Source organism: Mastigoproctus giganteus, chromosome 11, assembly GCF_048544385.1.
Source record: "Mastigoproctus giganteus isolate SK-2022 chromosome 11, ASM4854438v1, whole genome shotgun sequence".
Taxonomy (NCBI): Eukaryota; Metazoa; Arthropoda; class Arachnida; order Uropygi; family Thelyphonidae; genus Mastigoproctus; species Mastigoproctus giganteus.
This window is the reverse complement of record NC_143585.1, coordinates 164460816-164478205: the sequence shown is the minus strand read 5'-3', so window position 1 is coordinate 164478205 and position 17390 is coordinate 164460816. Positions and strand designations below refer to the sequence as shown.

Here is a 17390-nt window from a genome sequence, read left to right as displayed (position 1 = left end):
TGCCCTTAAATAGTTTATAGTCGATTTAGATTGTAAATTAGGTGTCATGAAGAAATTTTGTTGTGCGAATTAATCTGGATTTAAGTTCTTTTAATTATTTTTTCTAAAGTCACTATTAGGTGGAAAATCCGATTGGTATTAACCATAGAGTTCGTTGAAGTGCCTTTATAAATTTCCGTTTTTTGGTATAGCTACGGACGCATTGCAAATCAAAAAACAACATTTTTCTTTTATCATTACAAAAAAGTATTCTAGTTCCCACTCTTAATGAAAATTATGCATTTTACTCTTTTTCATAGTATTCATTTTAAATCAAAGGGTATTAAATTAAGGTATAAGTACTGCCCAGTTATTAATGTTAAGTGAGCTAAATAAGAATTCGAAACATACACTGCTCTCCACAACATAGTTGCGTGAATTTTCACGTAGGCTACGCGGCGACAAGAGTATTCACGTGATTCAACGGATTTATTATTATTTTTTTTATTAGACATGTGGTGCAAAGAAGCCTGCGGCTTACGCTGAACCAGCCAAAAAAAAAATTCTGAGTTACCTTGAGAGAGAGAGAGTCAGACGTAGAAGGGAATCACCAAGAAAGAAAAGAATGATGATATCGAGCTCAGGACCCTGGGTCTGCCAGTATCAGATGTGAATTTTGTAATAAGCGTATGCAGTGGAACACATAACAACATTTAGATTTTGATTAATCTATTTTTATATGTATCTAAAATTCGTCGTTATCGACCGAAATTAAAGCCGCTATCGACTGGTAGATCGCGGTCGACTTGTTGGCCACCCCTGATCTAGACAAGATCGCGGTTATAGTTCAGACACAGCTTGGGTTTGTTAAGTGGAAATCTTGTCTACAAGATTTCCATTGGATACAGCGATTTGATTGGATACAGCGATGTGGTCACAAAGGAACTGGAGGGAAAATAATTCTGAAATCATATACTTGGATTTCAGGAAAGCTTCTGATACTGTTGCACATGGAAGACTACTGTACAAATTGAAGCAGTATGACAAGTTGCTACAATGGATAAAAGGATGGTTGAGTGGGAGAAGAAAGAGTGGTAATCAATGGACACTGCTTTTCGTCGACTACTGTTATTAGGGAGTCCCAAAGGTTCGTTGTTGGGCCCACTGTTGTTTTTGTATATTTATCAATGATATTGATGAAGGCTTAATGTCCAAGTTTGCTGATGATACAAAGGTTTGCAGGATTCTTAATGACAGTACGCTACTGCAACAGGATCCAGAAAAGTTGGGCAGATGAGATGAAAAGTAGCAACTGAAGTTTAACATTGCATGTGTAAAAGTACTGTATATGAGTAGCAGTAATCCCAGAGAAGTGTACCAATTACACTCAGTTATTAATATTAGAGAATGAAAATTACCCGAGAGTAATTGTGAAGTTAGATATTAAGTTTTCTGAGCACAGGCAGGCTGCCACAGCAGCTGTGAGGTATTGTCGATGATGTACAGGAATTTTTCTAGCAGGGATAATGAGGTGATTATCCCTTTGTATAAGGCAATGGTCGGGCCACACCTTGAGTACTGCTTACAGATCTGGAGGCCTCATTTTAGAAAGGATATAGAGTTGCTAGAAAGAGTGCAGATAAGGGTAACGAGATTGGTGAGGGGAGCACAGGGTTGCTGTTACCAAGAAAGGCTTAAGTTCTGCAAATTGCAGCGTCTGGAGACTAGGCACCTGTAAGGTGGGCTGAGGTGTACAAGGTGGTCTGATTGAGGTGTAAAAAAATGGTTTGAGCAAGCTCAATGCTGATGGGATTCTTCCTGTTACTCGGATTACGCGGGCATAAATTCAAATTGAGGGAAGACAGTTGCAGAATAGATGAGCGGAAATTTTCCTTTAGCAAGCTGGAGGTTGATTGCTGGAACTAACTTCCATCTATTGTTTGGGAATTGATAGTTAAATAAATTAAAGGAATAGGTGAAATGGGATTTTATTTATTTATATATATATATATTTTTTGGCTGATGCTGTATAAGCTTGCTTTCTTGAATCATACGCTTTTATTAATTCCAATTAAGAAAAAAAAATTGAAACAAAACTGTCACTTAAAATATTATTTAATTTTATATTAAAATATCAATTTTATTTAATTGATTATTTTATAATCAAATAAATAAATTTATTATAATAAGTTATAATAAATAAATACTTATTATAATAAATGGAGGAAAGATATAAAAAAAAGTGAGTGGCGTATGATCTATTAATTCTGTTTCATTTCTTCATTAATACTGCGATTATCCACCTGGTTGGAACTATTGCTATAATTACAATAAGAAATCCAATGAAACAAAGCAGTCATGGTAAGCAGGTAACCTCTATTCCGATCAAAATTATTTATCCTAGCAGATAATACTGTATTACTCCGATTCCATTGATAGATCGTCACATTTAAAAAAAAAAAAAATGTTGATATTTTACTTACGGTTATTAAAAAATTTCAAATTGAGTAGTTCGTTGGCATAGACGGGACAGCAATGGTAATAGGGAAGCACCAATTGGAAATTAATAAATTATGGTATTTTTAATTAACTTAATATTTGAAACTAGTAAGTTCCCAAATCTATTAAAAGAAATTATAATAAACGCCAATATATCATGCAGGTAATAAAAAGGATCCTACATCATACACACCAACACAAAAGGCAAAGTCGTTGGCCAAAATAATAGAAAACATACTCTATAATCAAATAATGATCTTTTCCTTTAATTACCATGTTTTTTTAAAGAGGAAGATCAACAGTAGCTAATCTTATGTTAAAAGAACACTGGATAAAAATAATTGGATGCCGTTTACCCGGATGTATAGAAAGTACCGTTCAACGTGGAATTTTTTTTTAATAGTCCTCGTTTAATAGTCCTCTTTTCTTTAGGAATTTTCTTTTCAAAAATGTACAAGAAAACATTCAAACAGAAAACGTAAATGAGTGGTTACTCATACATATGCCGATGAAAATATTTAAAGAGATTTCAAATACAAATGACTGCATTAAACTAGATGAGTATCTAACACATATTATCAAAGATAAATAGTAACGGCCTCTCTTTAAATAAGGAAAAATGTAGGATACTCTCTATAAGACTGAATTTTATTACAAAATAGGCTCAACTTACGTAAAAAGAATTAATGTAAAAGATTTAGATATGTTGATGTTACGACCAGTTAGCTACAGAACAGATCAAGTGTTTCGGGATTGTTGAAAACAATTCCAAAACACTTGACATTTTGGCTAATAAACACTGAACACGTTCAGTGAGTTTTAATGTAAAACTCTAAAATGATTTCTTTTTTCATTTATTGAGTAAAGCGGCCACTAGCAAAAAAAAAAAAAATCTGGCAAATCCGCCATACAAACAGAAATGGTATAGTACATTATACGAGGCGCCTCCGTAGCCAGGTGGGTAGAAGCAGCAGTGCGTAGTACACGCTTCTTGATTAGACCGGGGTTCAAGGCCGTGACCACCAAATACGGAGGATGCGGAAAGGTCAGGGAATTGACCACCGCATATACCCGGAGCAATATGGCCTTAGTTGCTAATGCTCCTAAAAACCAAATAACAAACAAACAGTACAGTATACAATTATTAACAAAACAAATTTCATATTCACATTATAAATCAACTATACTGTGCAATGGTCATCCCCTCAGCTATAGCACAACAACTTGGAAAAGTTGATAAGAATATATTGAGTGAACATATTTTTGAAAGCACTGTATTAGAATAGATAAAAAAAACAAAAATAATAACACTCAGAGATTTAGCCGTCAAACAGATATCTATTCATACAACATCCAAATCACTATTCTCGTTCTAAATGCCCTCACTGACTAAACTATGATTGGCCCTAGGAGACCTCAACCTGAGTTTTAATTCAAAACATTCTTAGTTTGAGAGTACAAACATATAAACCACAGAGTGCAGAACATATAAATATAATGAATTGTAAACCAATGCCTTTGTGAGCCCGTCACCACCAAATACAGAGGATGCGGAAATATCAGAGAATGACCACTGCATATCCCGGGGCAATATGGCCTTAGTTGCCAATGTTCCTAAAAACGAAATAACAAACAATGCCTTGATATGTGCGACTGGTAGTATCATTAAGGACAACATTACAAGAGTAAGTATTCATAGTTATCCATTGACTTTTTTGTTAATTTGTTTAATTTCAGTTATTAATCTCATTAATTAAATTAATAACTAATATCTTCTTCTTTTGATGCAGTCTCCTATTGGAGGTTAGCGATCACCACGTTGTACTTCTCTCTGCTTGGGCGAGATGAAAAGATCCTCAGCTGATCTGCTAGTCCAGCTGCAGATGCTTTTGAATCTTGGATAGTTTCAACTCCGTATAATAGTAAGGACCACACATAGCACCTAACGAATTTCAGCCTGATTTCCAGATCTAGAGCTTTGTGACACAGCATTGTTCTGCAATTTGTAAAGGCATTTCTCGCAACCTCTATTCTTCCTTTTATTTCTGCTTCCGGATTTAGATTCAGCCAACTACCAAGGTATGTAACTCTGATCTATTGGAGCTCCATTCAATAATAGCTGGACTTGGCTTACTGGAGATTTTACTGGACTCACAGTCATGTATTTGGTCTTGTTGACATCGACTCTTAAACCCATATCATTACATTTGTTGTTAATACAATCCAAAAGCAATTGAAAGTCATCTATATTTTCTGCGAATATAGCAGTATCATCAGCGTATCGTATATAGTTTATCAGTTGACCATTTATTTTAATTCCTTCTTTCCTTTCCCACAATGCATTTTGGAAAATAACTTCAAACCAGAAGTTAAATAACATGGGCGTGAGAATACAATCCTGCCTTACCCCTGTTTTTATATTGCTCTCGTCAGTTTCACCCTCTTCGATACTCACAGTGGCTGTTTGACTCCAATAGATTTCTTTGATGAGTCTGATGTCCCGTCCATCAAGATATATCTTTTTAAATGCTTCTACAGGCTTTAGATGTTGTACCCATCGAAAGCCTTTTCGAAGTCTATAAAGCAGATGAATACTGTCTTCTGATGTTCTTTATATTTTTGTAACAACATGTTTACACCTAGGAGAGCTTCTCTTGTGCCTAGTCCGCTTCGGAATCCAAATTGGAGGTCAGAGATTACTGATACACATTTTTTTGTAAATCTTGTTTAGAATTATTCGTAGCAGCAGCTTCAACATGTGGCTAATAAGACTAAAATCGTTGCATGAGGTGATGTTGTTCTTCTTTGGAAGAGGGATAAGCAAGAACCTCAACCAATCGTTAGGTAGTTTACCATTTAAATATATTTTATTGAACATTTTGGTTAGATCTTTCAGATTTTCTTCATCTAGAAGTTTCACAATTTCAACTGGGATTTGATCTGAGTCAACTGTCTTGCCAGACTTTGCCACTCCCAGAGCATATTTTACTTCAGACTAAAATTTCAAGGTCTTCTTCAATACGTATTTCAACATTTATATTCTGTCTGGCATCATCAAAAAAGCATATTGATGTAAGTTTCCCACATCTTCTTTCTGTCATCACCTCTTAAAACTAATTGATTCTGGGCATTCTTTGTGTTTGGCATCCTTCTGTTTGTATTTCCTGTTAATTCTTTTAGCTTCTTATGTAAATGGAAATTATCATGCCTTCGTTCTAATTCTGCTATCTCTGTTGATTTTTCTAGCATCCACTCTTCTTTTGCTTCCTTGATTTTCCTCTTTATAATTAACTTCACAAACTAGACCGCTGTGCCAGGCAATTCATTCCAATGACTTACAGTATACTGCCGAAAGTATACTCTTGGTTCTTCTCTCTTCTACTAGTGAGAATATACTACCCTCGTCCCTTCTACTAATCCCTTTAGGGTCTTATATTCTTCTACCCGCCTCTTCAGCAAATAGAAAGCTTAGAGGAACCTAAGCTGTCTAGTTGTTGAAGCCTTGCATTCGCACAATTGTTCAGTCTACCGTTCAATTCATTCTTGTATCGTAATTTCATTAGCTTTCAGTAGAACTGAAAATGCATCCTAATAGCTGCAACAATTAATTAATTAATCAAAATTTCCATTAAAGAGGCGCAAACTTCGGTAGGCTGCTGTTAGTTGCATCAGTTAAAAGAAAAAAAATAAAAAGACAACCATAATTATAGATAAATTCAAATATCCCAGTAGCTAAGATTATGTGTTTATGACGAAACGACTGCAGTTTTTATTCTAGCCTTGAAATATAACTGCATGTTTTAAATTCCTGACATTCCTGGCGTCAATCATATATCCGTAGACTTTGCTTTCATTACGTAACGCATGACACTAGTGCCCTCTCTTGAGAATTATGAAAAATACCTGAACGCTATGGAATTCAATTTACATTATGTGTTTGAAGTCATAAGTTATGTTTTTTACATCATTAAATGCTTATAAAAATATTAAAAAGTTATCAGCATTGGATTTATTTCTTGCATTTTTCAAAACAAGAGATTAAATACTGCGCCACTTTTTTTTAGTGAGTTTGAAAAAAAGACGAAAAAACAAAACACCCTTCTGGCGGTGGGGGCAGAGAAATTACCATCTCCCATACAGAGAAGGTAGTGGGCCACTTTGCAGACGTGTACATTCGTCAGATAAAACCACAAGTGGACCCCCCGCTAACTCAGCTATTAAAGCTCAGCTTGGGAAGGAGGGGGGAGCACTTGAATTACCTGGTCTTTTCTAACAAAAAATAAAATAAAATGTGCATGTACACACACACACACACACACACATATATATATATATATATATATATATATATATATATATATATATAGAGAGAGAGAGAGAGAGAGAGAGAGGATATAAATCAAAACCGATCATTCTGGATCCTCTTGGAACAAATATAATACCACCTAAAGAAAGATTTTTTTTTTTCCTATTTGAATTTTCTCAGCAGTTAAACTTTGTTTAAATGCTAGAATCTCATAATCTAAAACAACAATGAATCAGAGAGGCATGCGATTTTTCAAAAAAGATGCAAATGACTTATAAAATGATCAGCTTAAAATACAGACTAAATCAACAGATTTTTTTTTCTTACAAATCTAGTAAGTTTCAGGAAGTAACTGATGTTGATCTAAAAACATAGTTATCAGGTCAGATATTTAGGTTCCGTCATCATTTAGAAGAGCTGTTCATTTTAAAAACTTGTGTAGTTCAACGCCATCACCCTGCATTACTGATAAACTCTCACGTTGCACTTAAAATAACATTTATTAAAGAATTCATTTGAATTTAAAAAAAATAATAAACCGACGAAATAATTCCGTAAAATTAGAATTGATAATTTAATTATACTAGGAATAATTTCTACATGCGCAACTTTTTAGCGCTTATTTAAAAAACACTATGAACAACAGAAGATATGATTAGACCAAGCAGCAAAACTAGCACACACGATTTTTCGAAGCTACAAAATGAATTGATCTTTATGTATATCAACATGTTGATTTAAATAACGATCTCGAAATTAGCATTTTTTAGCATTAGCAGAGACACTTCATACAAGTAAGCAAGCTTATACAGCGTCAACGAAAAAAAAAAAAAAATCCCATTTCATCTATTCATTAGCTCCAAAAGTTTATCCAGGTCTTCCTTTGATTTATTTAACTGTCAACCTCCACAACAACAGATGGAAATTTGTTCCAGCAATCAACCACCAGCTGGCTAAAGGCAAATTTTCGCACATCTATTCTGCAACTGTCTTTCCTCAATTTGAATTGATGCCCCCTTAGGTTCGTAATCTCAGCAATAGAAAGAATTCGATCAGCATTGAGCTTGCTCAAACCATTCAAGGCCTTATACACCTCAAGCAGATCACCTCGCAGGCTCCTAGTCTCCAGATGCTGCAATTTCCAGAACTTAAGCCTTTTTAGATAAGAGCACCCATTTGTTCCCCTCACCAATCTTGTTATCCTTCTCTGCACTCGTTCTAGCAACTCTTTCCTAAAATGGGACCTCCAGACCTGCACGACGTACTCAAGGTGTGGCCTGACTATTGTTTTAGCATTAGCATTAGCATTAGTAGAGGCATTTGATGCAAGAAAGCAAGCTTATGCAGCATCAGCCAATAAAAAAAAAAAAAAAAAAAAAAACCCACTTCCACTTCACCCCTCTGTTCGTTCAAAATACCTGTCCAGCTGAGCCTTAAACTTATTTAGGCTATCAACCTCCACCACAAGGGATGGAAGTCTGTTCCACCAACCAACCACCCGCTGGCTAAAGGCAAATTTCCGCACGTCTATCCTACATCTGTCTTTCCTCAATTTGAATTTATGCCCTCTCAGGTGATTATTCTGAGCTAGAGGAAGAATTCCATCAGCATTGAGCATGCTTAAACCATTCAAGGCTTTATACACCTCTATCAGATCACCTCGCTGGTGCCTAGTCTCCAGACACTGTAATTTGCAAAACTTAAGCCTTTCTTCGTAAGAGCACCCCTTTGTTCCATTCACTAATCTTGTTGCCCTTCTCTGTACTCGTTCCAGCAGCTCTACATCCTTCTTGAAATGAGGCCTCCAGACCTGTATACAGTACTCTAGGTGTGGCCTGACCATCGCCTTATACAATGGAATAATCACCTCCTTATCCCTGCTGGAAAAATTCCTGTATATCATTGACAATACTCCATGAGCTACTCTTGCAGCCCGTCTGCACTGCTCAGAGAACTTCATATCTGCCTGCACAACCACCCCCAAGTCCCTTTCATTCTCTACCACTGTCAGTGTTGTACCACAGAGTTGATACGTTGCTCTGGGGTTGCTGTTTCCCATGTGTAGTACTTTACATTTGTCAATGTTAAACTTCATTTGCCACCTCTCAGCCCATCTGCTCAACCTTTCCAGATCCTGTTTTATACAAAGGGATAATCACTTCCTTATCCCTGCTAGCAAAATTTCTGTATATCATTGACAAATCCCAAGACCTACTCAGGCAGCCTGTATATACTGCTCAAAAAACTTCATATCAGACTGCACAATTGCCCCCAGGTATTTTTCATTCTTCACTACCCTAAATGTAGTACCACACAGTTATTACGTTTCTCTGGGGTTACTTCTGCCCATGTGTAGTACTTTCCATTTGTCAATGTTAAATTTCAGTTGCCACTTTTCAGCCCATCTGCCCAAATTTTCTAGATCCTGTTGCAGTAACACACAGTCATTAATTTCATTAACAACCCTGCCACCCTTTGTATAATCTGAAAACTTCGACATTAAGCCAGATATACCTTCATCAAAATCATTGATAAATATACGAAACAACGATGGGCCCAAAACTGTACTCTGGGGACTGCGTTAATAGCATTAGTCCACGAAGAGTAGTGTCCATTGATTACCACTCAACCATCCTTTTATCCATTGTATAAACTTGCTCTTAATGCCATACTGCTCCAATTTGTACAATAGTCTTCCATGTGCAACAGTATCAAAAGCATTCCTGAAATACAAGTTCAACTTAATACGGTAGATCGCCGCCTTGTCGTTCCCATTTTCCAATGTTGCCGGATTACGCACCTTCAACTTTCTCTTTCTCATGGCTGATAATGCACCTTCCTTCCATGTTTTTCTAGGGTATCCTCGACTTCTCTTCCCTTGTGGTATCGATACCACAAGGGAAGATATAATTTTTGGCCACCTCTCTTAATTCATGCGCAGCTGATGGCCAAACCATTTCAACTTCCTAATTTCTATTCCTTCTATATTCCTTCATCTGCGTGCATACGTCTTCTTATTTCCTTCTTATTCGTTCTTCTTATTCCTTCTTATTTCGTTCGTTATCATCTGTAGCCTAGAAACCTAGGCTAGAGATGTCCCATTATACAGAGTTGAGGGCACTAAGAATCTTCCTACTTTGGTGAATTCGTGTAAACTTCCTCTTTCCCCAGTCCTTCCTACATCGAAGATATTTGAAAAAGTCAACTGTGTTTAGATGTATTGACTGTGTAACTTCCAATTCATCAGGATGTTCCGCTGTGCTTAAGTATTCTCTCATCGTAAAATTGAAATTTAGGTCCCATTGGTCAAACACAAGTAAAGGTAAAAAAGGTAAACTGCAGCCATTATTAACCCAACCGCAGGATGAAAGTCCCCTCAACAATTCATGCTGAGGGAAATGAACCATAATCTGCCACGCTGGTCCAGTGCGAGTTGGCAGATCGACCGTATTTAGCAGTCAGGGGCTTGAACCCCGGTCTACTCAAGGAGAGTGTGCTACTGCACTCCCGTTCCTGACAACTCGGCTATGGAATACAAGTATATGATATCAAAATTATTTTTGCATCCAGTTCCTTTGTGACCACATCGTAGTATCCAATCAAACTGGTCAGGCAAGACTTCCCCTTAAGAAACCCATGCTGTGTCTGAATTATTACTGCAGTCTTGTCTAGATGATCCTGCAAATTTAACAATAACGTCAAGGTTCTGAGCTATACCAGTGCACAAGAAAAGTATTATCTTTACTTTACGTTATTACTTTTTATTTAAAGCTAATTACAAAGACTACAAAACTGTAAAGAAATGTAAACTTAGGTTTCCGAAATGCCTTGAAAAATCTACTATTTAGATTTGCACTTAGATTTATTCACTGAAAAGTACTCTAAGTGACGAAAAGTTCCATCAGATTATATTAAAATGGAACTACGATTTCATGGTAGATAGGAAACTCCCTTAAAGGTTCGTTACTGTTAGCTCCTGCAAAGAGATAGCAACGCTACATAAAAACGAAAATTTGAAATCATTCTAATAACACTTGGGGAAAGGCACCACCACGCTTAGTTTGCTTATCACAGTCGTTATTAAATTAGATAGCTTAGATAGTTTTTTAAATGTTGAATGATTACTGAACATCTAAATGTTCAGTAATCATTCAACATTTAAAAAACGCAAGTTACGTGATGGTGTTTTTTTAGCTTTCATCTCGGTTATATATCGTAATACAACTTTCTGCCTTAGGCTTGTAACAGATGTTACAAAAATGTAAAACCCCTGGGGTCAGGAAGTCACATTTAAAAATCTCTCTTGGCATAATGGTTACTTGTATACAGTACCTTTTTGGTATACAATGAAGGATTTTTAATTTATTGTACTAATTATTTATTGTATTTTATTTAATTTAATTTTACCTGTTTTAGACTCGTTTAAAACACGTAAAATTAATATATTTGGATTCCACCGTCGTTTATTAAAATCCTGTGTTTATTAAAATCATAAAGCTAAGCTTTATTATTGTCTAATTTCATCTTTAAAATCACAAGAAGAGCGACACTTTATTTACTCCAATCGCGACAATATTATCTTGAATTCTCTACGTTCGCCTTGTTAAAATTATTTGAAAGCTTACTTTTCTTTGTTATTCAAGGTACTGTTATAAAATAAACACATTTTAAAATTTATATTTTAAATTTTGATATGACGAGTTAACAAAAAAGACAAGTCTCGCGTAATAAAATTCTCTGCCAAACCCGATGTGTAACAAAGACTCTTCGACAACTCATTTTCGAAGACTGGTATCTGTCAAGTGCTTATATGTTCCTTTAGCACTATGTCAGATGTAGCGGTAGAAGAGTCATAAATCAATGCTCCGACATAACAGAAAATTTTCAATTTCATTTTTGAAATTGGAATATCAGTGTTAGGGGGTCGCCCACTTACAGCTCGTTTAAGCATAAGTGACGTTTGGGACCCTCAGAATTTAGAGGATCCCGAAATTGCGCAATGAAAAGTGATAATACTACAGTATTTGACAATGTTACATTCGTTTATAACGTATTTTTAAGTTAATTCATTCAAATAAAACGTCCGTTAAGATTTTTTGTAGCATATAATCTTTTTTTTTCCCTTCCATTCAGGTGGCAAAACGTTTTTCCGCACAGGACCTCAAATTTCCTAATTCTGCGAGTGTGCCCACCATGAGCTTCGATGGCCACATCGTCCCTTATATGATGTGTCACAAAGGGGACTGTTCTTGGAAGTCCTAGAAGGGACCATTCCTGGATGACATAAAAGTTCTCTTCTATGACGATCAGGAACGGTGGAAAACATCAACATTCAAGTAAAAAAAAAAAAAAAAGTTATGTTTTATATTCGGGCGCGATCAATTACGTCAAAGCAGCTTACAATAATCAATTCGAATGAATCAATTCGATTCGATCATTACAATAATCAATTCGAATAAGCTTAAACAGCACGAGTTTGAACCACGGCCTACTCAACTGCGTATGTTAATGCACTGTCACGGTTGACCCTCGAGCAAAATAAGATAAATGACGTACAAAATTCCACACAGAAACAAAGAAATTAATTAAAGAGTAAAACATTATAAAATGAAAGTATAAAATATGCCATACATAAATGTTCAGTTTAGTTCAATATATGAGAGCTGGTGTGGGTTCCTGGAAACATTTTTAGGAATAAGTGCATCTCCACACTCGTGAGTGGATCTGAGTATCATCACGAATCTGGTTATGATCAGTTCCAGCCGACCCTGGAGATGTCTGCGAGGCGCGGCATTTTACATAGGGATTGGTCGAGGTTATAAGGTCACCCCCACCTGATGTCGGTTTATCCTCTTTTGATAGTTCCCGATGGTGACGTACTTTAACAGGTCGGTGTCAACAGCTTGAATGTGGGACAGGAAACTTCGGACAAATGAACTGGGGTTGGTCGTGATTGGATCATCGAGCACTTCTCAGGTGAGCTTGGGGACCTATGTGATACGCAGTCTGCTCTCAAACACGAGTCAAGGAGGCTTCGGTATACCGATGACCTGGGCCATGTCTGTAGTCCTGATGGTTTGTGAGAGACTGTGGGCGATTCCGTTAAGCCAATACTCCACAGCGAAAACAGGTTTAATGGTGGTGGGAGCTGCTGACTCATATATCAGCAGCATGCAAAAGTGGAAGTAAAACACGGCTTTAATGTGTGGCGATAGTTCGCCAGTTGTGACGTAATTTAGGTGTTAATTGCACATTCAACAAACAAAGTTGTGCAGCTTGTTGGGTGGGGGATTTCACATGCGGATCTACTCTATCGGCCCCTTACTTCCAATTTCTTCCCCCCAGTCTTCAGCTTCCCCTCAAACTTTTGTTTTGCACAATGTTTAGCCTTACACGTCAAAATTAAAAGTGAACATCAAAATTCTTGTCCGAACCTATTTGGTTTTTAAAGCTCACTTTTACCGCGCAGCCCCACGTCGCATACTATTAATACTAACTTATTAAGTATCACTAATTTCAACCGGGGTTTTTCTTTTTCTTTTTTTTTTTTTTTTTTGGCCATAGCCACTGAAATTCCAGGAAAATAAGTGGCAGGACCCGCCAGAGTACAAATATCGGTAACACCCGGCCGGCCTCCCCGTGGCTGGTATTGGTAACGTCGGGTCTCCTTAGGGGCCAGGCGGCTAACAAGCCGGACGAACAACGGACACAACATAGCACATATCCCACACACTTTTAAATCTCTGGCTTGTCCGATACATGAGCGTAGATGGGAGAAATCCCAGGAGCCGTCAGACCCTGAACGTACCTAATACGGATCGAATCGGCAAAGATGAACTAACGTTTATTGGTCGCCTTACATGAGACAACACAATGCGGATCGAATCTATGCCTTCTGGTAGAATCACAACGAAGCTCGCCAGAGTGGCTTTCGATTTACAGAAATGATCAGTAGCAGTAAATGGTTGTTACATGGCCAGCAGCCGCGGTTGGATCATTACGAGATAAGGAATTTAGAAAAGTAATTTTCTTTGATGGTGGGCACGTAACATCTGTTTCTACACGTTTTCATTACATAAATACCGGAACTATAGTACTGCATTATAATCTCACGTTCAGTGTGGGTGTGGAATTGTTTGTTCCAGCGGAGGCAGCTAAGACTATGAAGCATCGGTATATCGCTCGGCATTCTGTCATTGGTTTGTTCTCTCGCCGGGATTTAAAAAAAAAAAGAAGCAAAGTCCAATTTCCTGAAGAAGTACCATGCCTCCTTGCGTCTGACCTGCTATGGTGCGAAAAATTGCAACCACCCAAATCCCTTCCCTTCACCGATGAGTACTTTTTATTTTATTTCTCAACTTCGACCAGCGATGGGGAATCTACGTAAGCCTAATTCGACAGAATGCGAGAGAGCAGCGACGCTTGTCCACTGAAATAAAGCGATCGCAGTTTAAAGGGTTCTGTAAAAATCGTTATAAATCCTAGCAGTTTTACGAATGTTTTCCAATTTATAATTATTAAAATATTTCCAAGAGACACTGCGAAACATCTCGTCTTATTTTTGTTTCCTTGGCGTGAAACCACACTTCGCTTAAATTAATGTAAAATAAACATTTAAAAAATATATCTATAAACGCAATAATAAACCATAGAATTGTACCGCTTGCAGTTGTGCTTGGTGAATGGCTTCGTGAAATTCCGTAACGAAATTATCTTACTTAAATATGTCACGCAATACTTTTAAACACAATCTTCGTTTCACAAGAAAGAGAAACGCGCAAAGGCTACTGGGTATTTTTCCGCGTTAATAGTTACGCGTCCCTTAATAGTTATAGTTGCCGGCGGGTATTCGGAACGACAGCACGTATAGCATGCTAGGAATATCACCATAAAAGCGCACCGAGAGAACAACGCTTGTAACAGTCAGACCATCTTAATGATTTATTTTGCTGATATTTCCTTAGCGCACCCGCTCTCCTTGAACCGAGTTCCTGTGGCCTTTCTCTCAGAGCTGAAACGAAGCAAAAACACACGCCAGAAAGCTAAAATTCTTGTATAAATCAGATAAAATACAAGAAGACAGACGGCTATTGGAGGAGAAAGTTTTATAATCGAATTAATTAATGGCTCCTGTCGTGGAAGAAGTTCCTCGCGGAGTTAAATATTAATCCACTTTATAAACTGAGAGCGCATTTTCAGTTTATGTCGTAATCGCATTTCTATTTCGAAATGCTTGAACCTTAAAGCTGAAATACACCACTCGACAAAATTAACAGAACAAAATGTTTCTCATGTATATTTCGCTCGAGCAGTGTCACCGATGGCGAATATTTCATATAATTGACATCCTGGCATGCAAATTCCGAGTAGCCGGTAGAAATTGATTAATCGCCTTACAGAGCCACGCACATTACACAAATTACTCATGCCCTAAAAACACGGGTTGCGGCCGCATCACTTTATTCCCTTTTTTTTCCCTGACATGCTTAGTGGGATAGCCACATCTTCACTACTCAGGATGGTAAGTCATCCTGGTTTAAATGATTCTTTAAGATGGCGGGCCGTTGGACGACTTGAACATGGGCAGGCGGAAGCGGAATACTGGTTTAAATGTTCACGCAGTGTCGTCTCGGCACTATGGAAGCAGTTTCAGGAGACAGTATCATTACAAGAAGAGTTGGCCAAGGTCGCCCGAGGGCTACGTCAACCAGAACTGTCCGCTGTCTGACTCTAACAGCAAGATAAAACCCTACGATGTCCTGTCATCAACTTCTCTTGAAGTTGCTGCGGCCCAAAGTGAAAACATTTCACCCGTTGCATCAAATGGACTCTACGCAAGGAAACCAAGTGGTCTGTATCCCATTAACAACAAGCCACCGCAGAACTCGTCTAAACTGATGCCACGAACGTGCATCAGTTTAGAGCAGTTCTGCGGAGCCCTGACAAATGGCATACAGTTCTGTTCTTTGATCATTCCCGTTTTAGCCTAAAAACAGATTACAGACGTTATTTCATCTGAAGACAACGAGAAATGCGGTACCATCCTTCCAACATTAGAGAAAGGGACACGTACGGTGAAGGCGGCGTTCTCGTGTGGGGCGAAATAATGAGCAACGGCCCACAACTCCTCCTGTTTTTGATAGGGTTGCCGTAACTGCGCAGAGGTACAGAAAACAGATCCTCGAACCCTATTTGCGACATTTTAGGGATGCAGTTGGCCCAGGATTTTATTTTCATGCACGACAACGCCACTGCACATAGAGCTCAAGTGGTAGTATCTTGAATCTGAAGCTATCCAACGACTACCATGGCCAGCACAATCATCAGACCGCAAAAAGGACAAAAGTAGGAGTGCGCCAGGATGCCGAGCGTCTGACATTTGCCTGCGGGTAGAGAGATTGAGGGTTGTTCTAACCTGGCTGATGAACCGTGGTTGGCTTGTGCAGTAAACCGCTAGGCTCTCCGGTATCTTAACACAGTTCTCCAATACGAGCACGTATGAGTTACAGTCAGAGTCCAATCTGATCGAACATGTGTGGTTATAAACTTGGGCGTCGCATTGCAGGACTCATTTTGTACTCAGCCTAAGAATTTCTTCCTTAGATTGAGTACACAAGGAGTTCTGACAGAGTACTTGATAGCGCATGGGATGAGAAGCATCTCATAACATTTGGCAGGAATGAAGTAGCAGTGAGCAGAAGAACCGACTTTTACAAACTATGTTATTCGTGCAGGAATCGGAAAAAAATCTCAAATAACACGCGTGATTAATTTTTTCGCTGTTTCGATGAGATCTGAATGAACTGAAACGGATCGCGATATTTGAAATAGTTCACGCTACTTTTTCGTGTTATTTTCTGTTATTTAAGTGCGGTTATCTTCTTCACAGAAACAGAATGATGAATATTGTGTGTAGAAAAAGCCTTCTTAATTTTCCCGCGCGGTGAGAAATTTCACTAATTGCGACTCCGAGTTCCTAGCAGAGAATTATACAGAAACTGCCCAGAAACAGAGTTTTCTTCGTTTGCCTTCTGCATATTTTCGCTTTTCACAATTAGCTAATCTGCATAAGGTAGAGGATACTTACTTGGTTATAAACATGTGGCGTTATCTGGGAGGCATGGAGACGGCTGTCTCCGCAAACGTTCACCGCAAAAGCCGGCGGCCGTTGCCGGAACCAGGGACAGTTCTCGCGCGCAAGGCGCGAGAGTCCAATAATCGAGGTAAAAGTGGGTGCAATGGGTGTCCAAAAAGATTACACCGGTCACGAGCGAGTGGAATATCCAAAGTAAAAACAGTTTACATCCAGTTTCACTTAGCATAGTTTATCGCGATGGGGATGGTGGTAACGGTCATGTCATCCTTCGGCTCCCCGTACTATAATTCTTCGGAATGCTGCGAACTTGATCCGATATATTTGATCCGGCAGGGAGACTCGAGCAGTTGCGATTCCGTCGACCGCAGAAAGGACAAAAGTTTGAGTGCGCGAGGATGCCGAGCGTCTGACACCTGCCTGCGGGTAGAGAGATCGAGGGTTGTTCTAACCTGGCTGATGGATCGTGGTTGGCTCGTGCAGTACACCGCTAGGCGCTCCGGTATCTTAGCG

At 38.2% G+C, this 17390-nt stretch overlaps 1 protein-coding gene across 1 annotated transcript in view; it reads right to left on the bottom strand.

Annotated features, from left to right (window-relative positions):
* Nucleotides 1-16960, bottom strand: part of LOC150078550 (fibroblast growth factor 18-like) — a 465725-nt gene extending 448765 nt beyond the window's left edge. Inside the window, exon 1 of the mRNA XM_090385216.1 lies at nt 16872-16960. Within this exon, the coding sequence (XP_090241342.1) occupies nt 16872-16885 (14 nt within the window). The 5' untranslated portion in view covers nt 16886-16960. The remainder of the gene's footprint in view (nt 1-16871) is intronic.
* Nucleotides 16961-17390: the final 430 nt, after the last annotated feature.